General features: G+C 35.7%; 2 protein-coding genes across 2 annotated transcripts in view; both read left to right on the top strand.

The window, feature by feature from the left end:
* Positions 1 to 1,047: 1,047 nt before the first annotated feature.
* On the top strand, positions 1,048 to 24,047 carry LOC149067429 (double zinc ribbon and ankyrin repeat-containing protein 1-like). Its single transcript, XM_089252752.1, has 6 exons — positions 1,048 to 2,096; positions 10,935 to 11,088; positions 12,675 to 12,917; positions 17,581 to 17,880; positions 17,969 to 18,098; positions 21,846 to 24,047. Exons 1-6 carry the CDS (start codon positions 1,528 to 1,530, stop codon positions 21,863 to 21,865), a joined length of 1,416 nt encoding a protein of 471 aa, XP_089108878.1. The 5' UTR covers positions 1,048 to 1,527; the 3' UTR covers positions 21,866 to 24,047.
* Positions 22,266 to 24,810, top strand: part of LOC149067428 (uncharacterized) — a 17,710-nt gene continuing 15,165 nt past the window's right edge. The window contains exon 1 of the mRNA XM_089252754.1: positions 22,266 to 22,390. The gene's annotated coding sequence lies outside the window, so the exon portion shown is untranslated. The remainder of the gene's footprint in view (positions 22,391 to 24,810) is intronic.

Below are 24,810 nucleotides of genomic sequence, written 5' to 3'. Positions count from 1 at the left end.
TCCAAAATTTGAAATATTTTAATATATCACATTTACGATATAGATCTATTTATCTCTGACTATGCCTTTTTTAGCCAGAACGATATCGTGGCCTGATATAGATCTATATTGGAAACTGAAATTTTACGATATAGATCTATATCTTTGTGCTACTTGGGTTCTTGCGAATCGGATTTCATCGATGAGTTTTGCATTCAGGAATTTTTGATCAAGGCACATACGTAATTCCTTGGGCTTTGATTTAGGGATGGTCGTATCTCCAACAATCTTGACGGTGAACTGTAAGTTTGATCCAGATAGATTTTGAATAATGTCCTTGGGGCCGATGTCCGAAACCCAGAGATTATTTTCCGCCGATGTAGAAGGTAAGTCATTCAATGTCTCCATGGGAGAAAACATATTAGAGGATAGAGAATTCAATGATTGATGGTATTCATTGGGAGAGAACAATGCAGTATTAGAAGTATCTACACCTACGTCACTGAAGAAACACCCCAGATACTAACTAGTTGACCAAAAAGAGCAAAATAAATATTATATATACGTTTGAACACTGAAAAAAAAATGACAAAAGCGAAGAATTAAGCGAAAAAGAGAAAAAAAAAACCCTGAACATTTAGCAAACAGGAAGAAAAAGCCGACTTCAAACGCGTGACGAATAAGCCGCCATTTTTTTTTCGCTGTAAATCCAACAAACGAGTCGCCTATCTTCTTGACATAAAGATCTGGACGGCTGTGACTGTGATCGAGAAAATATCCAGAATCTAGCGTTATCTATGTTTCGACAATGATACTAGTTCAGGGGTTTTTTTTTTTTGAATAATAGATAGCAGCACAAGTCCTAATATTTTCTCTTCATGATCACCTAATGACGTTCTCCAGTTTGTGGATAGATGGCAGCAAGAGCTGCAGTATTTGGACAAGGACTGTGAATCGCATAGATTACTAAACTGACCATATCAAATTCAATCATTTTGGGCTACTTTTGAGCACTGAGCTATAAGTAAAGTTGAAGCTTAGCTCAGTGCTTTTGAGGGTGATTTTGTTTTGGCTGGAAATTTTTTTTTTTTTAAATCTAGCAACTGCGGATTAGACCAGCGGTTCTCAACCAGTGCTCCGCGGATCCCTTGGGGCTCCTTGTGCACTCTCCAGGGGCTCCGCGGCCGCTCGAGGAAAATAGAAAAAACTAAAATTTAAAAAAATAATTATAAATATTTTTAAATAATAAAACTAAATCAGCAACTTTGATGAACAATTAGAAAAAATTGGCCGAAGGGGCTCCGCCGTAGAATTCTTTTACTTAAAAGGGTTCCGCGTGTCAAAAAAGATTGAGAACCGCTGGATTAGACCGTCCGAGTCACTTTACTCGTTTCAAACATGAGACCCATCCTTTCAAATTGTTTATACTAGCTTTGTATAAACAAGCAAAGCGGCTTGAAAGCAGCTTTGATAAACAAGATATCTTCACAAAGATATCAGCGCTGGGGGTATTTTCGTCGTCGTCACCGACAGGTAGGAACCAGAGTCATGTCCGCATTTTGTATTCCCACACCGTGTATTGTTCCGCTGCGATTGCCCGTTTTCGGGGAGTCCAATAAGGTCGTAGACACCGACACCAAGATCGAAATGCTGTGCGACACCGAACTCCCCGGCATAGAGGTGTTCTACACGGTGGACGGCACGAAGCCTCAACCTTATGTCCTCGGTATAGTTCAAGGCAGTAAAACGTACAAGTACACCAAACCCTTCGTTCTACCCCCGGGCAAGGTAACGGTCAAAGCCCTGGCCATCCACGCCGTACACCATTCTATATGCAGCAATATCATCACGAAAACTTTCTTCGTCAAAGGTCTGTGTGACGGGAAGAAGAAGCCAAAGAAGCGTGTTGCCAAGGCGCCGTTACTGGTACCAGAGCCGGCGAATGAGGAATCCATTGAAGTAGTTACAGAACCTTGCGAATTGGGAAGTGAGAAGATTGACAAAGAAGAATTCACTGTTGAAGATGATACTACAGATGGCGATGATGATGACGACGAAGAGAAATGTGACGCTAATGATGATGATGTAGATCTTTTTGAGGAATTCGTTACAGCTAGGTGAGTATAACGAGCCATGATTGCGTAAGCAAGATTGCAGCCAAATAACATGAAAATAATCAGCAATAATTTCATTCATATGAATAGCGAAAGAAGATAGACATCGCTGAGTGCAGACGGAATAACGACTGACTGATTTTTCTTTTTCCCAGGGAGCTCAAGTTTTCATTCACGACTGCAGCACCACAGTATTCCCCCTTTCAGTGCAAGTTTCACGAAATAATCAAAAAATATATGCACATAAGGAAGGACAAAATAATACACGCAATTAATGAAATGAGGCTGTTTGGGGGCGATTTGTCTTGTTGTAACGAGTCAAAATGAGCTAATTGTTTTGATTATCATCGTTTATGGCAATGTGTGATGGTTTCACTTGTGAGTTGTTCACAAATTGGGAGGGAGTTGAATCCTTAGGGAGTTCAGGATTCGTTATCAAGAGGTTGTACTGTATAATCTTTTCCCACTGTTCAAATTGATAATCGCAACAATCAAAATTGATATTCACCACCTCATATAAAAATGTTATGCTTTCAAGAAATTTTGAATATGTTACGCACTAAAGGTCAATTATGAAAGAGAAGCAAAGTTTTTTTTTGTTTCATGTAGCTTTTTTCTCTTCAGGGAAATGAACTCGTGAGAAACATGTTTAAACTATTTTTCTATAGATACATGCCACTTATATGAAAAGCTCCTGCAAGTGACGTCTCTAGAAATATAAAAAAATAAATAGTTGAAACTACATATATTTATCAAGAAATTGTAGTTCAAATAATTTATAAAATAACGTAGCATCCATTATGTAATGTGTATTTTTAATTTTTTTCCACTGCCTTGGTGAAAACCCAGCCCTAGTTCAACTGTCATTCGGTTAACATCTGTTATCTATATCTCTTGCAGGAGTGGCCACCGCTGAAGCACTGAACTCTGGGTATTTTTATGATAAAAACAAATTTTATTGTAAACTCAGTACAGCTAAAACCTCACTTCCGACTTTAAATCACTTCAATACTACTATCACAACTCGCACTCTCTTGCTCAACTTCTCAATATCTAATCTTCATCGTAATGCTCTGTTAATTTTTGAATTTGTGTTCTCGAACAGTCGCTTGTTATTCGCATACAGTCACCTCTTCCTTTTTGGCAGCTGTTCAATAACTTCCTTCGAATCATACTTTTAATTTTGGAAGCTGAAATCTTTGAAACCACATTGGACTAAAAATTAAAAAAAAAAAAACATTTAAAAGAAAATCAATCTGCATTTGGGCCATTCTTTCATTTTTAGTCTAGTGATGCAATTTTTTTTATGGGAGGGATGGGGCGTGACTCCTTAAAGACTCATTTTTTCTTTTGGAAATTTTGTATGAACCCTACATATAGTACCCTATTATGTCTGTGCTGAGTTTCGCAATCCAAAACTGGGGACGTTATATTCAAAGAGTGCAAAAGGGGTGACAATAGCGGTGTTTTTAATATACCAGAAGGTTGCATGTTCAAATCTCATCCAGATCATCAACTTCAGTTGCAACCTTTCGAAGCACTCACAGATACCATTTTTATCTTTCAAGTCATTTGACAGCAAAGGAACTGACTCAAAGTCATATTTCAAACCAAGACATTTATTCACATTCTCAAAAAGAACACAATTACTTTATTTTAGTAAAAGAAATTGTGCGAATGTTATTGAATTTTTTTAGTATAATATTAAAAGACTAATATATCACAGAAATTAATTTCACATATCATTATTGCACTTATCTGATAATGGGTCTGGAATTTCGGTATGTGACGAAGAGCTCCATTTCAGTGTGACTTCCAATATCCAATCATTTCCCGATGGATGTCTTCGGAGTAGCTGAACTGACGGAGACCAGTTCATAATATTTTATATGTGGACGTAGCTCATTGGACGTTGTATTACCACACATCAAGGCACACTATACAGAATTAGCACAACATCGGAACCTTTAGAAATCTGATTGATGAATCTGGTTAAGCAAGTGACGTAAGGCCATCGATAAGGCTCCGATCATTGGATGTTCATTCAAAGAATGCCAAAGGACTCAATTTGGAGGAGGATTGGAGTCAGGATCCAACGAGACATAGATGTTGAGGATAGCCAAAGTCGACCAATCCAATCGACATGGTTGACGATATCAACTTGATCAGCACCAAGGGTATTAGACGTCAAGACTTTCCATCACCACATGGTATGCTTTAGGAAAACTAAGTCGCAGCACATATTATTTGAGAATTAGTATAAATTCATAAAAAGTCTGGACCTGCCGAGACACAAACACAAATTTATGAAAACATTACAGAATATAATTCCAAGCCTAGGGCTAGATGAGATTTCGTTACATTTCAACTGATATGTGAAACACTAAAGCACCACTGTGCTACAACATTGTGGAATTAAGTTGAAGAAACAAATGAGAAATGCAATATTGTTCAATAAACACAATCCGTACTTATACTGATCATGAAATAAAATAATCTCGGTCCACTTGAACCACAGAAACACTTCATCCCAACAATAAAAAATACTATGTTTTATGTACACTTAGATATAATTTGCATACATTTTCACAAATATTATAGTAACTGAACATCAGTTGGCAACATGCCAGGTGAACTAGCCAGGTTCACCCAATATGGCCATCAAGGAACATTAGAAAATGAATGATGGGGACTGTTTACCTTTGGATGCCCGCGACCATCCGCCGGCAAAAGGTATTTAAACATATTAAACTTATAAAAACATATTTCACATGTATAAAGAACCCCCAATGTGACTAGGAGATATCTCTCCCTGGAGGGACCTATATTGTTAATGGTTGTATTTGTATTAATTTTGTTGGGACATCAGCCGCCCTACCTGCAGTCTCATCCTCGTCTAACGACTGAAAGATTCCAGCCGAAAGACTAAGCGGACAGACTAGCACATACCGTTATGCTAGCGAGACCTTCTGTGATTTCCGATAGTTCAGCAGTCCCTGGGGTCTACAGGGAAGAAATCTCTTAACATTAAGTATTAACAATAAAAACATGACCAGGAGGCTGTCATGTTACATAGTTTCACAAAATAACATGAAAATAAACAACAATAATTTCATTCCTACAAATAGCGAAAGAAGATAAGACATCATTGAGTGTGAATGGAATGATGACTGACTTATTTCCCCCCCCCCCGGAAGCGTGTGTTTTCATTCACGACTGCAGTGCCACAATGCTACTATTCAGGTATTTTCATCACTTTCACAAAATACGGAACAGATTAGTATCATAACCTGGGAATTTTATAATTTATGGTTATCAATTTGCTAGACTGCATAGGAGGTGAGAAGGTGATGACAAAAATTTCTGTACTCAGTTCACAATGTTCTCATCAGGCAGTAGTATCAAAGCCTCATAGATTTACAAGCCGTAATATATCACTCCGCAGAGGTTGTGACGTCACAATCTAGGTCCTTAGTGTGGCTGTTTTGGATGTTTTTAACGAAGTATACCACGTTCATTTATCATCATATTTTATTTAAATTCTTCAAGTTTTTAATATTTATTTTACTATTTACCTGTTGTTGATACTTTTTGATTTGTTGTAACACATTGGCTGGAGAAATTTTGTTCAAATAGTTGTAAAAGGAGCCGAGAACTTCGACAATCATCTGGAACAAAAGGGTACGTAGGTTATTTGTACATAATACAGTCAATATATCTGAAATATTTATTTTTTCTGACTTTATTTTGCGTAATTAATGTGAAAGTAGGTATGTTCGCTACTGTTTCGTGTCAAAATTTTATTTCCTTCTTTATTGAGACCAGTTTTTTTATCCACTCGTTTAATTCTCAGGTCTGCAATTAATTAAAAATGCAAATATTAATGTGCTGAGTGATGTGAAATTTAATGAAGAGATAAGCTACTTTTTAAATAAATAATAAAATATTTTGCAAATTTAACTTGCATTTTAAACCATTAAATTTAAATGCCTCATCTCCCTGTGTAAGCATTCTTGTGCATGCACAGACAATTCAGAATATTTTATAATTCAATAATTTTGTTGCTATATATTATACATACTACACCCGTAACATTTTACATTTTCTTGTGGGTGTGTTGATGCTGCTGTGTTTTTAGCTGTAGGTCAAACCAGCCGGAAGGGGAAGCGAAAGACCGAATGGAGCCATCTTTGTACTGAGGAAAGAAATCCAATTTTAGCACCTCTGATGTAATAATCCTTGCTAAATAACCATCATGTTTGACAACGAAGTTATCAATTAAAAGAAAGTCACCAGAGAAAAGAAATAATGATATCAATGGCAAACAAGAAAAGCAGTTCAAAGAGTGTCACTGCCTCGCACGATAATCATCTTGTACATGAGTCTTCTTACAAGCAGTTCCTAGGAAAAAGTGCAGTGTACTTCATGGTAAAATAAGTGAATTTATCCTTTCTGCATGAATAGTTGGAACTGAGTTTTATGAAAGCTGCTCGCTATTCCCCACGAATGATATTATGGACATCAATATTTTATTTCACCAATCCAGTTGCATACTGCCTTGTGAGGAATTCAAATAAACTGATACTACCTCATGCATATTACACTGCTGGCCACCGTAAATGCAACACCCTGAATGAAGCATGCAAATAATATGAAATTTACAACATGCATTAGCGGAGGTGAGATATGCAAATGATTAGAATTTCAGCGCAGACGCACATCACGCACGCCTGTGGCGCCACTTCAAAGCGCTATTTAAGGCTTGGAGATTTCGACGATTTGAAGTACGGCAATTGTGTTTTTCTTGTGGTTTTTTCAAAAAAACGATCAATTATGCCTCGTAGAAAACAGCGATCATCTTTTGATCAAGTATCCGAGTTCGACAGAGGAAGGATAGTGGCCTACCGAGATTGTGGATTATCTTTCAGGGAAATCGGTAGTCGTGTTGGACGAAACCAAACAACTGTAATGCGGATATGTGATCGTTGGATGCAGGAGGGTACGACGGACTGACGTGTTCGATTGCATCCACCTCAGTGCACCACTTCACGTGATGACAGGCGTATGGTGCGTATGGCAGTGACGGATCGCTCAGCCACATCACGAACCATAGCACAGCACATTCAGTCTGTACCGCATCATCCAGTGTCTGCGCGTACCATTCGACGCTATTTACAGCAGAGTGGTCTGTCCGCAAGACGTCCATTGCTTCGTCTACTCTTGACGCAGAACCACAGACGTCTCCGCCGCCAATGGTGCGATGAAAGAAGGATGTGGACGGCACAATGGAATGAAATTGTCTTTACTGACGAGTCACGCTTCTGTCTGCAACACCACGATGGTCGGATTCGAGTCTGGAGACACCGTGGAGAGAGGATGCTGAACAGCTGCGTTATGCACCGCCACACTGGTCCTGCACCGGGTATTATGGTATGGGGCGGTATTGGATATCACTCTCGCACTCCTCTAGTACGCATTGCCGGTACTTTAAAAAGCCAGCGCTACATCTCCGAGGTGTTGGAGCCACTTGTCCTTCCTTACCTTCAGGGCTTGCCCACAGCCATATTTCAACAGGATAATGCGCGACCACACGTGGCACGCATTGTCCAAAGGTTCTTCGTCAATCGCCAGATTGAATTGCTTCCCTGGCCAGCTCGCTCTCTGGATCTTTCGCCGATAGAAAACATGTGGTCCATGGTTGCTCAACGATTGACCCAGATTACATCCCAGCTGCCACACCAGATCAACTTTGGCAACGCGTGGAAGCTGCTTGGTCTGCTGTACCCCAAGAACACATGCAAAGTCTCTTTGAATCAATGCCGAGGCGTGTGGCAGCGGTGATCTCCAACAATGGCGGCTACTCTGGCTACTGATTTTGGCAGGAACCACACTTCACAGAAGTCTATAAATTTAATCATTTGATGCTTGGTCAACATGTTATCTACAAAATAAATATTGTTGCGATATCTCTTGTCTTTCTTGGTGTTGCAATTTGGGTGGCCAGCAGTGTACTTCAAGTATTGCTGCAAAATGTAGATGTCCTAGAGTATGGTACAGAACTCAAACGTGAAACATCTAGCAGGAAAATGTTGTGAACTTCTTGAAATCGAGAAGTTAGTTGTCTTGATAATGCCCAAAACTTATGTTAAGCTAGGAACATTTTATAAGAAAGCTTCAATTAAAGGTCTGGCTATCAATTTGACATCAATACAATATTCAAAGGTATTTGTGACTGTGGTAAGTCTCTGTCATGATTGTATCAAACAAATATCTAACAGAATAATTACCTGAATAATTACACAAAAACTAAAATTGACAACTTTAATGCCAAGTCTTCAATTAAAAGAAACTTGCTTCTATAAAACAAACAATTGCATTGAATAGTTTTCTTTTAATTCAAAGTATTTTCTAAAAGTATAAAAAAAAAAGGGTACGTGCGTGAATTTGGTTAGACGTATGAAATGATGTTCTGCATTTTTCAGGAGATATACGTCTTTTTAATTGTGAAACTTAATATTAAAAAAAAAATTTATCCCATTAAATATTTTCTACTAAAATTCTGAAAATGTTATTTATAAGTGTTCATAATTCACCATTTAAAATCAGAAACAAAAATGTATTTTATGGAAATTTTGTAAATGAGTGCAATAAGAGAGACTTTTCATAATAATTATCCAATCAAACTTTTGAAATGTGTTTTCGCTAAGTTCCCCTCATAGATTAATAAACTTGAACATTTACAAAAATTTTGTGATAATTTTTAGAGCAGCAACCGATTTCCCTTTGAATTAGAATTGATAATATGAATGTAGCTCAGTGAATAATAAATATTTTAATGACATTGTTTACTTTATTTTTGTACATTGCCTGTGTATCCTTTTATTTTAAATACAAATTCTAGTAAGTATAAATAAAAAGTCGCTGAACAGTCAAATATATTGTCTGATTTTTCAAAAATATTTGCTTTGGGAGCAAAAAACATCTAGAAATACTTGTTGCCAGAGAATTTGAAACCTCTTTTTTATATTTAATTCATTAATTTAATGTTCAGTGTTTTCCATATACCAAACTGGGTAATATATAATTGGAATAAAAAATTAAAATTTGTCATGAATTTTTCCTTCTAATTGTCAAAAAAATACATGTTGGTTGTGAGTTTTAAATGCGAAGCGTGTATGACCCGGGTTGTGACATCAGGAAGGTATGTTTCAAGCTTGTAGTATCTAAGAGGCTTTGGTAGTAGCCGCTATTTCCCTCTATAGTGAAGGCATATACAAGGTTTAAAAAAAAGTTATTTTCTTCTGTTCTTGGTCAGTTTCTTCCAACTGAAAATCACATTCACAGTTCCTTGGCTGGAAGACTTTCACAAGGGAGTCTGGAAGGTACCGTAAATTGTAAAATGTATTGTAATTCATGATAGACATTAGTTTCATTCTAAGTCCTTACAATTTCTGAATAAAAAATATGGACTTGAGCTCAAAAAAAGGAACATCTTGTGTCAAAACTACATGGAAGAAAAAATTTGGCACAATTATTTTATCATGTAAATTTTTATAATTGCATTTTTTATTGGGGGGTTGTTGTATTTTAGAAATGTATGACATCCATATTTGTTATGGGCATCTTTTTCTCTTCTTTGCATTTTGCCTGTTGTGACCTTGTATTTGTATTAAACATTTTGAAACTAGTTATGGAGGAAAGAAAAATGAATGATCTCGTTTCCATACGTCCTGTTCGACCAAACGGGACACATGGTCATTGTGCTCACAACCAGGATTTTTTTCTGATAAAAGTTATCAATCCATTATTATTATCGGAAGGAGTCTCAATATGATCACATTAAGTGGCATGCACTGTATTTTTGAAATTTTAGCTTTTAAAAAATTGCTTTTTTTACCTTAAATTAGGTACAGTAACGCCCTCTCAAGGGTCACTCCTCACTTTAATAGATGAATTGTTTTGTCCTTCCAGTGGCCAGAAAAGTGTTTTACGGTGTATCTATATATATGTACCGTATATACTCGTGTATAAGCCGAGTTTTTTTTGTAGAAAGATTCGTTCCTCAAGTGGGGGGGGGGGGGGGTTGGCTTATACTCTGGTCAGTTTTTGATGAGAAAATATCGACCCCGGCAATCAGTAGTCATTTTTGTAGCAGTGTTCGAGAAACCGGCATTATTGGTATGGGATATGTGTTCAAACCCCCACAGAACAATGTCAAAGCTGAGGCAAAGAAATCTAAAACATCATTGGCTTCGATCCCATGTGGGCTAACGCCAATTGTACAGCCTTTAGATGTGAGCATCAATAAGCCTCTTAAAGACTATTTGAGGAATTTGTGGATCGAATGGATGAGTTCCGATGATAAAGTGGTGCCTTGAAGAAAACTGACATTGGACTGGCGTGCCAATGGGTACATGAGGCATGGAATTCCTGTTTCCGCCGAAATTATCATCCGATCCTTCAAAAAATGTTGAATCAGCAATGCGATGGACGGAACTGAAGATGATATCTATCCTGTTTGAAAGTGACAATGGCGATGAGACAGCCCAGATGAAGATAAAAACGAAGATGCCGCACCTTATGATGATCAGATGGATTACGATGACCTTGGAGACTCAGAAGAAATGGTTTGAAAAGTTTGAATCATTTTCTATTGTAAATTTCCACAAGCTATTCATTTTGCATGAAAATATAAGAATTTTTTTCTCTGAAATGAACGGATTTATTGCGGTTTTGGTGGTCCTGAAGGGGGGGGGAGGGTTGGCTTATACACGAGTATATACGGTATATCCTTCAAATTGTTTTCTTGTTTTTTCGATAATAATTATTTTTTTGGCACAGCTGTGGTAGCCCTAGTAGACATCTGGTAAAAATCCATTCGAATCCAGCTGCTCCAGAAGAATCTAATGAGTTGTTATCGGCGGACGGGGGCAATGAAACATTCACCATAGAAGAAATAGAAGATATTCCAACAGCATCAGAACCCGCTTTTCAGGTCTTAGAGCATTTTCCAACTGTATTATCAAATTATTATTATTGTATATTAAAAGTGTGTATCAAGTTATAGTGTATATGTATATATATATGTGTATATGTATGATATCTATCATACTGTTAATGAGAATTATTACTGTTTTTTATGGGGGTCTATACTGTGTGTGCCCTTTTTCTTCAGGGGAAAATATGTCTGGCTCTTTTTTCTTTCTTATTCTTTTCCACCCATGCTCAAACAAATCACTAAAACATTATGAAGGCTTGGTGTAAGATCGATAGTAGATTTCGGTGACAATTCGATCTTCCATTTCCAAATTCCTTAGGAGCTGAATATGGTTTTTCCTAATGAAAAACTGTCCTAACGAATGTTTTTTTCAACCTTTCTTACACCTTCTACCCTTTTCCAAGTTCGAAGCACCATTTTCATGAAACCTGAAAGTTATGTGTTATCCTTAGACTCCAATTTTTGATAATCATTTATGAAGAATTTTAGATGTAAGATATATATGCCAATCAATAGCTTGTAGATGGGAGTATAAAACTCCACATTTTCCTTACGAAAATGTGAAAAATTTTATATTTTTTAAGATCTTGTTATTGATAAATAAAATTTTCACATGCGTAGTATATGCAGCTGTGGACTGTAGAATGATATTTTTTCCCTCAAATTAGCAAAATTTACATCTGCAGGTTATATGCATCAAAATTATTGTAATATGAAAAAAATATAACGTACAATGAAATGTTGTGGAGAAATGAGAAAGTGGAGAAAAAGAAAGGCTAAATGCAATGCTAAAGTTAAACTGTTAAGTTAACCCTTAAACGCTCAATTTTCTTTTGAGATGATAATTTTACTTCACAGCTAATGGCACGTATTCGAAGCTAGAAAAATTTAAAAAAAAAATCTTTATTTAAAAAATCTATAAAATCATTTCCAATTATACTCAGGGGTCTGTCCAGGCAAAATTTGGGTCTGTTTTCCAGACCCTTTATAAAATTCGCAGAGCAAAAAAAGCAGACCCTTCACAAAATACATATTCATGAAACCATAAATTTGGCATTTCATTTCTTTTGTTCTAGATTTGATTCTTCATTTCACTTCCCACAAAATTAATGACCTTTTTCACAAAGGGGCAGTTTACTCAGGGAAAAGGCAGTTGAACTTCCCCACAAGGGCAGTTGAATTTTCTTTCTTTCCTAAATATATCTTCACATCAGCTAGTTGGTTAAAAACCTTTGTTTGGATAGTGGAGAGTGACCTCATCCTCAGATGGATATGTTACAAATTCTTTGCACATATGCAAAACTACACATTTTTAAGTAGTGCATATTGTGAATCTAATTTATCGTGCAAACTTATTATTACAGTCAGACCTGCTTATATAACGAAGTCAGAAAAAAATGAAAATAATTTTTATATGCAAACTTCATAATATTCGTACCATTTAGATACGCAATATGAAATTCATGGGAAATGGAAAACTTTGTTATATCTAAAAATTCATAATATCCAGCATTTATAAGCAAAAGTTTGACTCAACAGAATTTTTTTTTTCAAATTCACACTATCATTCTTCTTTTATTAAGGTTGAAGATGGTGTTGAGGTGTCAACGCAATCTGTTCCCAACCATGTGGAAATGCCAGTACAGTTCTGTTCATCTTGTAATAAAGTCAATAGTTTATTAGCAAGATACTGCGATTCTTGTGGAGCGAAGTTACACAAATCTTGCCACTTGTGCAAAGAACAAAATCCGGTGATCGCAAATTACTGCCAATTCTGTGGGAATAAGTTTACTACCGAACACTCCACTGAATGTCCTGCTGTTGAGGTATTTCATTTATTTATATCAAAATGCATTGGATTACAGAAAAAATGTATTTTACTATAGAACTTTGCTATACTCTGGAAACGTATACATTATGTTCTTCATGTGCACCATTATTTTCTTTCTCTTTCTGTTGGACGTTAAGGAAATCCACTTTTACATTCATCCACTCTGTAATAATAACTAACATTTTCTGTCTATATAGTACAGTAAAACCTGTCTTTAATGGAGCCCGTATTAAGCTGAAACCTGTCTTCAATGGAAAAAAATCTTGGTCCCATGATTTCAATGACAAAATACACATTAAAAACCTAAATTAAATGGAACCTGTCTAACGGGGAAATGGAAAGGAAAATTACACCACCTTAATGGAAAATTTCACACAAACACTTTGAGTCTTTGGTGACCAGAGGACCATATAAAATGTTAAAGTGCTGTACTGAAATTTTTTATGTAATCTCTTCTTGCCAATGTGTGTTCTACATCGTCCACCCTTAAATTAGTAAAAACCGTTTCTGTATTTGATGCTGAGATTTTGATAAGCCATACAAAGTAAAGCAGTTGCTTTCTAAAATTGTAAGAAAATTTTTTGGAAAACAGGCTTTCACAGGAGAAATCAATGTAAGTGTTGGATTTCCAAGACTTGCAAAATTTAGGGGTGGGGGGGGGGGAAGGCAAATTTTAGGTGGGAACAAAAACGCTATTATATAAAATCATTGAATTTTACAGTAGTAGGAGCGGCAAAATCATGTTGCCTCTTTCCTCACAAAATTCTGAGTTACGACCATAATGCTGAGGATTACATAAACATAGATGATGATGTACAAACTGGACCTGACATGACAGATATTGATACCCTAATTGAAAATTTTAGAGAAAGTCGAAAAGAGCTTAAATCTTTAAAAAAAAAATAGGTCAGAGTTTTATACAGATGCTGTCAAAACCTGAGTGCAGCATTTAGTAGTTATAGACTAATTATTTATTTATTTTTAAATTATTTACTTTATCTTCAATTAATTTATTTTATCTCGATTATACCAGATCGTTACATAATTTTGCACATTATATCAATTGGAACTTTATTAAGTGGAAACCTGTGTTTAATAGAAAAAACCTCGATTCCATTAAAGAAATTCTATTCTATTAAGAAATTTTTTCAAACATGTTTTTGTTAGAAAACTTAGTTACAAAAAGTAATTAGTTTTTCATTTTGCCTATTGTGGCCTTTGTAATAATATGAAAAGAGTAAATTAGTATGTTTATGCAATTGCCGCTCATTATAACAACTATAAGTTGCAGCAACCATTCGATTACAATGACCAGTATGAGAAGTCCCAAATTTTTTCATATTCATCCCATGTTGTTTTTCATATGATATAATAACCTTCAAAAATTATTCACTCCATTGCAGTGTCCAAACTCAGCTCCATCCACTTTTTTTTCTTTTTGCAAGGAAATGCACAAATTCCATGCAAAAGTTTGCTTGACCTTTGATATAATCTACTTGTAATAGTAAAATATATGACATGAATGTCGCTCTCCACTTGTTAATACAAGATTTACAGAAGACTGGATGTTGTGAAAATATTTGTTATTTGAGATGTTAATTTTTTAAGGAAGGAAAAAACTCATCTCTGCCTCTACCGGGAGTCGAACCCAGGTCCCTCGATTGCCGGACGAGTGCTCTGACCACTAAGCTACAGAGGAGATAGAGATTTTCCTTCGCTAGAGCGTATATATGCCGAACGGAACCGTGCAATGGACGGTGAAACCGATCAGCTAATAGCTCATGGACGACGAGCCACCAGAGGGCTATATATATGACATGAATGTCGCTCTCCACTTGTTAATACAAGATTTACAGAAGACTGGATGTTGTGAAGATATTTGTTATTTGAGATGTTAATTTTTTAAGGAAGGAAAAAACTCATCTCTGCCTCTACCGGGAGTTGAACCCAGGTCCCTCGATTGCCGGACGAGTGCTCTGACCACTAAGCTACAGAGGAGATAGAGATTTTCCTTCGCTAGAGCGTATATATGCCGAACGGAACCGTGCAATGGACGGTGAAACCGATCATCTAATAGCTCATGGACGACGAGCCACCAGAGGGCTATATATATGACATGAATGTCGCTCTCCATGAGCTATTAGCTGATCGGTTTCACCATCCATTGCACGGTTCCGTTCGGCATATATACGCTCTAGCGAAGGAAAATCTCTATCTCCTCTGTAGCTTAGTGGTCAGAGCACTCGTCCGGCAATCGAGGGACCTGGGTTCGACTCCCGGTAGAGGCAGAGATGAGTTTTTTCCTTCCTTAAAAAATTAACATCTCAAATAACAAATATCTTCACAACATCCAGTCTTCTGTAAATCTTGTAGTAAAATATACATTGGGATGTCTGATGAACGTGTGTGTGTGAGATTGCTAGACGAGTGTTCTCACCACTAAGCTACAGAGAAGATATGTGTGTGTGAGACTGACCTTTTCATTTCTTGATGCCAGGGGCAGTTTCTCGGAATCCAAATTGAAGAGAAAGGTTCAGGCATTGATATATATGAACATGTCGTTCAATAGACATTCATAATGAATCACTTTTCTTCAAATAAGGAGGATATACAGACAAGTGGACTTATGTTTTCATACTGAAAATCAGGTGCTAACATGTACATACATGAGTTATGTATTAAATTTTATTATTTTCTAACCCTACAATAGAATTTTTTTTGAATTGTGATTGCTTACATTACTACAAAATTAATCATAACATTTTTTTATTCCGTCCGAGTATGGAATTTTCTTGAAAATTAAAATTTTATTTATTTTCAAACTTTTGATATAATGACCGCACAGTGTAAAGTCCATTTTCTCTGTAACAATTGGAGCTGTTATAACAGCTATTATAATTGAGTAGAAAGCGGGAAATTATTTAACAATGGTATTAGATACTTGATAAATTTTTCATGGCTGTTATGAATTAGAAGAGAAGTTTTTGGGGTAAAAGACCATCGGTGGTATGAGTTAATTCTACTCACTGTTTCCCTAACAACAACAGCCCTTGCTAACAGTGTGGGTCTAGAGTAACTTGCATGTGCAGATAAGTGCACATTGGCACATCTAAGAAATCCATAGCAACCACAAAATCAAGGAACACTAAAGCTGTAGATTAGGGCAAGCATAGAAGTCAACAGTAGCCGAATATGCTCTTAATAATGACCTTATAATAAAATTTTCTGAGAATCCAGGTACTAGCAAATAAAGAAGGCTTCTTTCCTTAAAATTTACAGAAACACAATTGAAATATTTAAACACTGAAATTCTTACAATCAGAGAGAGGGAGCGGTGAAGTTCAGCAGGAAGAAAGAATCCTGGCTAAGTGTAGCACACTGTTTTCATTCTGAGGCTGTCAACAAAATCAGTGAGTCAGCCAATAAAATTACTCCCCCAGTTCTTGTTCAAAGGCCGTGAAGATGTTGTTTGCAGAACGTGTGTGTGTGAACAATTTAATATTCATTACGACTACTGTGGCCCTATTGCCTTGAACAATTTACTACTGAGTGAGTTGTGCAAAAGTGTGCATTTGTGTACCTAACAGTCTGAGTGTGTATCTAGTGTTGTGTCTGATTTTTCAGTACTGCTATCTATATTTCAAACTGTGAGTGAAGTGTAATGATCAGATATTTGCACTGTTGTAGGCCTGTTACTATTTGTGGTGAGACTTTTCAACAGTGAGATTGGCTTGCATTCTCACCTCAAAGTTGGGAACCACAGAAAACTAACTTCAACAGACCATCACTGTGGCATCAGTGGGGTTTAAACCCAGTTCCCTGTGATACAAATAACCACACGCTGATATCATTGGTTGAAACATCTTAGATTTCCAGCTATATAACACTGTGATTGCGTTCGGTTTGAAAGACAGCTGTATAACAAACAAATCTTTGAATTTAGTATCATGTGATGGCACAATCAACTGCAGGTGTTGGGGAAACGTTGAGTAAAATGAAGCCATACCAACGACATCCTTTTCCTCCAAACATTTTTATTTCAATCATATTAGGTATTTTTTATTACAACATCATCGTTTTAACCATTGCATGCAATCAATCTATTTTCAATATGAATTTTTATATTGAAAATGCAGTGATTCTAGGTTTTATACGTATACAATATACTTCAATGTACACTTATCTGCACATGCAACTTACTCTATAGACCCACGCTGTTAGCAAGAGCTGCTGTTGTTGAGGAAACATTGAGTAAAATTAACTTGTACCATGATAGGTTAAACCGTCAAAAAATCTTGCTTAACCTTTTGGTACTAGTCAGTTATTGAGACGACAGTTAATTGGCGGTGGGGAAAAAACCAGCCAAGCCTTTTGTAGGAGTTTTATTGACAGTTAAATAAAAGATCACACACAGTTGAAATCACAAGTTTTTGAATTATAATGCTAAGCTGCCATCAAAATCCCTCTAAACTGCAGCAACTGAAAGAGCATATCAATGTGGATAATCAATGTCAATAAATCTGGATAGTCTTAACTTGTTTCTTTGTTCATGCTGCATATTCTTTGAACATTGTATTATTATAACCTCTAGTGTTAATAAAATCTTGGTTGGATATTACAGTGTGATTCTCATTTTTCAAATCAAATATTATTTTTAGAAACTTCCTGCGCAATCGAAAAACAAAGGTATTGTTGCCAAGCCAGTGACAGTCAACAGAGGTGTTTCCTGTATGAAATTTACACATGCAAGCAAGCTCGTACAGACAGACCCTTTTGGTGAAAAAATTCGTAAAATTCTTGGAAAACCAGTGAGAGAAGAACAAACAAGTTTGAAAACAGCATCCAAATATATCCAAACTCCTGAAAGATTTGACTTCTCAAGAAAGAAGTCTCCAAACTCTACGCCTGGTGGAGGATACTGGAGACTGCAAACAGATTATATTTGCAACCATTTGAAGGTAAAAATATCAAACTTTGCTCAAGTCTGAGCAAATGATAAATTAACTATGATAATAAGTTTCTAGCATAATTTTTCTTATCTTTAAGGCCTATGCCAACAACAATTTGGAATTTCGCAAATCCATCGCTGGTCCATCCCTTGGGCGATTTCTATCTGCTTCAGCTGAACAACAGGAAGGAAATTTCACCATCAACATATCATTTGAAATACTGCAAAGTAAGTTATTTTATTTCAAAAAATATATTCCTATCATTTTATTTTTCCTCATACTGACATTCATTGTAATTACTTATAAATTATGCATGTGTGTGTGTGTTTACATTGTCACAGTGCAGTATATGGGCATTGTGATGAAGTCACATCACGAGGAACCAGATGACAAGTGGTGGTCAGCTGAAGTTGGTTTTCTAATTTCAAGGCAGGAATGTGAGCGAATATCCCCATCAAAAGTCTTTGCATTAGACCCCCATAATGGTATAAATATTCAATCATCACACTTCACTTAGAATTTGAAACACAGATGGCAATGCTAATTTCACACACAACAAAATCACTCCTCTTGAAAGGGGATAGAATGGTTGGAAATCGCTCATGGCAATAAACTGAGGGGTTGTGCTCAGTTTAAAAGAAGGTGCCTGCTCATTGATCTTCATTATTAAAAAAAAAAGTGTTATAGTTCATGACATGGTGAAATTTATACATAATTTCAAATTGTTTAATGCCATTTTAAAAAAAATCTTGAAACTACTTTGTTTTTAATATGCAGGGCTTCTACTTGTCTTACTTTTTGGTAAAATGTCCTACTTTTTTCATACTTTTCCTATTTTTTTTACCAAGTTCTATAAACAAAATTCTTGTAATTGTTTTTAATTAATGATGCCAAATAATGCAGCTATAGTAGATTGCAATTGATTCTGTCAAAACAGAAATTGTATTGTTTTTCAGGTTATTTAGGAGTGTATATGGACCATTTGGTACATTAATTTTTCATTTGCTTAGTTTGAGGGTTCAACAAGTAGAGTAGTCATTAAAAACTTTTGTCTGGATAGAAAAACATTTTTCATTTACTACTTCATGGTCTTGTACTATTATTCACCGTACAGTAACAAACATTTATTCTTCAAAATTTTGGTGCACACAGGCCTTCCGCTTGTCCTATTTTTCCTACTTTTTGGTAGAATTTTCATACTTTCTAGGTTTTGTCTTACTTTTATATTAAATCCAGTCAACAGAATTTATGTAATTGATTTTAATTGAGAATGGAATCGTGGCTATATTGCCAAATAATACAAATGTAATAAATTGCAATTAATGATTCTGCCAAAGCAGAAACTGTATTGTGCTTCAGGGTATTTGGGGGTGTATATGTGGACCTATGGGTTTATTAATTTTTCTTTTGCTTAGTTTGAGGGTTCAACAAGTAGAACAGCAGTCATTAAAAACTTCTGTTTTGATGGAAAAAAAAATAATTTGGTATTTACTACTTCATGGTTTTGGACATCAACATTCATCATTCAAGATTGTGATGCACATTTGGTGTATAGGTGAAACAACAGTTTGTATAACAAAGTAGTTTGATACATAGGCCTATTTTAGGTTTGGTGATTCTGATGCTACCCAATAGCATTCAATTGTTTTCTGTATTTTTAGGCCATGTGCAGAGGCATAAACAATATTTACAATGCTTATTAAAGAGCTAGAAATGAAAGTGTTTCATTTTTTCACAGATTTTTTTTTTTGATTTTGCTGTGATTATGTTGTCGGGGGAGGAGGGGGGGGGGGTACCACCCATCCTACTTTTTCTAATTTTTTGAGTGGGAGCCCTGAATGTTATATGGGATTTGAATCCAAATTTCTCAAACAGGAACATCTGGGTTTTTCTTAATTTCTTCTATGTATCCATTTTTTACATATGCCATTATAGTGGGTCTCTGTTTATATCTGAACTTATGTGGATTGGACCTACTTTGGATTTAGTATGAAGTTACATGAAATACTGTTAATGTCACTACACATGTTCAAAGACTGGAATATGTATAGCGATCTCAATGTATTTTTGACCTAAGTGAATCTTTTAGGCTGATGTATTGTTAAAATAATGAGACAACTAAGTTTCACCAAAATCTAATGACCATAATCTATTGTATTTGATGATACTTTATTGCATTTATTTCTACCAACACTGAATAGCTGGCATAAACAAATCTGGGACAGTCAAAATTGGTGGAAAAGATGGAAATATCCTGTAAAAAATTGGTCATACTTATCTATTCGTCCCTTAAATGCAACTTTTGTGGGAAACATTTCCTATCTAAGAATATGGCATCAGAGGTTTCCAAGCTATGCTCAAAGTGCTTTGAATTAAAATACATTTTTTTGAGGGGTAGGAGGATGTAAATTGTAGGGTGATCTAAGTTGGGGTATTACTGTATATTGCTTTGAAAAATGGCCTTTTGAATGGTGTGATCTTTTGTGATCAATCACTCTTAAATGCTTCATGGAGCACAATAATGCATGGGAGCTATAGCTTTAAGATGTTTGTCTGGTAGCAATCTTCCAAACTCATTTTCCTAATTGACACCCCTTCTCAGAAAAATATCCTATCACCTCTCCCTAGACTTTGAGCACATTCACAACCTGTAAATACCTCCTTAACACAATGTGACATTCTTTCAACAAGTGTCTCACTACAAAAGACATTGTACGAAACCTAATTTTTAACATCAATTTATGAGAAGTACCTTGGATAACTTTGAATATTATTAATCAAGGTGTGGATAATAGGTGCCATACTATACTATACTTGTATTTTAATTTCAGGGCAAATTTTCATTCAGATTAAATTCAGAGTACAATAGAGTCTCAACAATTCAAGGTGCTGGAATTTCTCAAAATTTCTTCTCAAAGTACTTTACATATATATTTTTTTTTTAATTCTTCCAACGAATACGAGTAATTGCAGTTTTTTGGGAGGGTCTTGATCCCTAAGGCTGAGGTTTTCAGGTGACCCCCCACTCACAATGCCAAAATTTTCAACAGTAAATTAGTATAGTTTTCCTTAAAAGGTCTTGCCACAGAGTAACAGGCCTAAAACAGTACAATTATTCAATCATTACACTTCATAAAATTTTTTATGGCAGATGGCAGCACTACACACAACAAGCATTACACAGAAACAAACTTCACGTAAGGTTTACTACACGTATACACACTCTCCAACATGTACCAATTTGTTAGCAGTTCCACAGTGGAATATGGACGAGGTGCATGTGTGGCTTAGTAGTAGTAGTAGTAAATTTAATAGTGTAAAAAAATAACATTCATATCGAGGCTCCACAAATAAGAGAGCTCTTGACAGTCTCCCGAATAAAGAGGTTATTGGTCTTAGCAGATCTATATAATCTTAATGAACTAAGCCAGTGATTCTCAAAGTGTGCGTCATCAACTTCCATCAGGGGCATTGCAAAGAATTGGCATGGGGCAGTGATCTTTAACTGCTGACACACAGCGGGCCACATTTGGCATTTCAGCCAGGCTTGCTGGTCACTAAGCTTCACTACACACGTTATCAATGAACTAGGCAGGCCACAAGTATCCTGTGGGCCATGCATTAAGCCTTGGTGTAGTGATTTCTGCCTGTTGAATGCTTTGAAGTGATTCTCCTCTAGACTATTCTGGGGAGCTACAGATAAACAGTGATAAGGCTAGGGGGAGCCACTGAACTAAGCACGAATACATAAGTAATAGCTGCCACCCCCAGAAGTTGATTTTTTTTAGTTTTTTCGGATAATGCGAGTTTTCAGTAATCTGAGTTGGCCTCGGTTCCATTCATGTCGTATTACTGAGACTCTACTGTAACTCTTTTGCTGTAATTTTTTTCTTGTCCTGTACAGCTTTGTAAGATTTCAAAACTCTCATGTTGTAGTTTTTCTTTACTGATTTATTTATTGGTTGTCTTTTCAGAAAAAGCAAGCATTGATTAGTTTTTGTCAATTCAAGATAGTGTTTGATTTTTTTGTGCCATTGTGAAGTCTGAGAATTAATGAAGTTGGCAAATGCAAATACAAGGCCACACGTATGACTGTCCCCTTCAACCAATACTTTGATATCATGTTTTTCTTAGGGGAAAAATTACAGCAGGCATATTACATGATGAGACAAGTTTAATCTTTTAATTGAACAGTGAAAAGAAATAAATATTCGAATTGAAGCATGTTATATCTTAATATCCGGTTTACTGAATTGCACTTTGCAATTTCTTTGTAAAAATTATTATATAAATTAAATGTTAGATTTGATGACTGCAAAAAAAACCCCAAAACTGTTATATTTGATCTGTGATCAATGTGCATTGAACAGATTATTGTGATGAACCGTTTATATTGTGCGCGATAGTCGAAAAAAATGTGCTGAAAGAATAAGCATGTGTGGACATACATAACGCATATGACAGCAACAGATAAATTTATGGTGTTGATCCAAGGATGATATTCGTGCTTCAATTATAGGTATGTCTTAGATTTTTTTAGACCTGAGCATATTATACAGTAAAAGTCTGTTATGATGACAGCTCACAATCATGGGAAAAATTGTCGTTATAATGAACTTCTCATTATAAGCGGATGTTTTTTGTGACATTAGCTTTTTGACAATCACCTGCAAATCACTCGTTATATTCAGATTGTTGTTATAAGCCATATTCGCTATAAAAAACTTTTACTGTATATTCCTGAACAGTGATAAACAAAATATTTTTTGTGTTACTTTAACCGCTTTTGAATTTTAACAATGTGCATTTAAACTAGCAGAGATAAATCTTAAAAGGTAGTATTATTGTTTACTCATAAATATGAAAAAAAAAATGAGAACAGGCTTTTCATCTTTTCCTCCTCTCACAGCCACCCTTTTCCTATGTATGTGTGGTACAATTTTTTTTAGTTTTCAAACCATAGCGAGGGAGAAAAGAGAAAAAGTTATTGCTAAGGTAAAGAAAGGAAAAAAAATAAAATTTTTGTTTTCATGATTACCAATGAAGAGTCTCAAGAGAAGGGAGAGAAAGCAAATGCATTTTTTTTCCATATTTGCAGGGGCAAGATATCTCATACCTGTAGGTTAGGAGTTAAAATAAATAAACATAAATAAATAACAATAAATGTATTGAAGTATGAAAGATTTTTGCTCCTCATAGTTGAACATAATTTTTTTTTGAAATGATTTGCAACAGTTTGTCTCAAAAGAAGTTTAGAGAATTGATTTCTTGAGAATGAAAACAAAAATATTATAAATAATGCCATTTGTTGCTTCTGATAGATAATAACTAAAAGGTATTTCTATATTTATGAAACATAAAATTTCTATAAAATGAATGTTTGAACGTTCATATCAGTATCAAAAATTCCCAAACATTTGGTTCAAAAGTTTGAACATTTCAAACACGTTATCATCTTCTGTGAGTCTCATTAATATCATAAGTTTCAAACATCAATACTGTGCCACTGTTCCTAGGTAAATCTTTTATTGTGCCATTAACAGATAAATACTGTTTTCTATTAGCATATACACATTTTTTGTAAGTATGCCTTCCCGCTTTTTTTTATGCTGTTCAAGTCCGGACTCATCACTAGCGTATTTAAAACTGATATACTGTGGAACTTTGGTTAACAAGCTTAATTCGTTCTGCCAACATGCTTGTAATCCAAATCGTTCATATATCGAACCAAACTTCCTTATAAGACATAATGAAAACTCGGATAATTCATTCCACAATTATTCATTTATTTCTTGGAAATGGCAAATTGTATTGTTGTCTGGCAGGTTCAGTGTTCACTTTTCTACAGCTTTATTCTCCCTTTCTACAAAATTTTGGCCGGATTCCCACATTCTATACTTCTCTCTAATCTCATTTGAAAAGTGAGATTTCTCTCTTCCTCAGACAAAACACCACCTTTAAACTCTTGCTAATGTGTGCAAAGGAGATCCATCAGTTCATTTACTGTCAATTTCTGCCCATGTTCTATCACTAGTTCTTGTGAATGCCATCCTCATGCATCTCCAGTCCCATAGACACAATCTCTTAGACAACTGGTGGATTCTGTTCATGAGCTAGCCCCTCAAAGTCACATTCAACCCACAGTTTTCTTTGAACAGAATTTAAAAAAACTTAAGCTTACATACATGTGGCTACAATGTAATATCTTAAATAGCCACGCTCACACATTTTTTAACTGAGGCATGCTGACCAGAGACTGTAGGGCAGTGTTTCTCAAACTTGTGTCAATTGCGACTACCTTGTTCAAATCATGATTCATCTGTGGCTCTCCAGCAAAGCTCAGCAGATATTTTCACTTATAAAAGGAGCACCTCGAATCATAAATAGGCACACAAATCAATGTTTCCAGCTTGCCGCAATGCAGGTTTGGTGACACACTTTTAGAAACACTGCTGTAAGGGAGGATATTACCCGCAATTTCATAGTGCATGGAGGAAAGCGATAAACCATCAGCTCGGTTGTCATTACGTGAAAATAAATAAACAAAGCATAAATTTTTTTTCTTTTAATGTTAATGTTCGCTTGTTAACTGAGTCAAAATTTCTGCTCGTTGACAGAAATTCCACTGTATTTCACAATTAATGAACTATTTTATGGCAATTGAGAATTGACTTGTGAATATGTGTTTCTATTCCCGATTATGATGATTTGTGTGATTTATTTAACTCTATCATAATTGTTGCGATTATCAATAGTTTTTACACTTGTTTACTGGCAATATGTATGAATGATCTATGCATCTGCCCATATACTTATGATGTTTTTGTTCAAGCTGCAATAAATGGGTAGGTTTTCCAGAGAAACTCGAGCGCTCCCCCCACCCCAGTAGAATGTGCTTACATTGCCTAATGTGACAGAGCCTGGGCATATCTCAGTTCA

Source organism: Pholcus phalangioides, unplaced genomic scaffold (assembly GCF_987345545.1).
Source record: "Pholcus phalangioides strain wild (caught in Gottingen) unplaced genomic scaffold, Ppha-v1.0 ptg000030l_1, whole genome shotgun sequence".
Classification (NCBI taxonomy): domain Eukaryota; kingdom Metazoa; phylum Arthropoda; class Arachnida; order Araneae; family Pholcidae; genus Pholcus; species Pholcus phalangioides.
The sequence above is the reverse complement of the archived record's forward strand: the minus strand, read 5'-3'. Positions and strand labels throughout refer to the sequence as shown.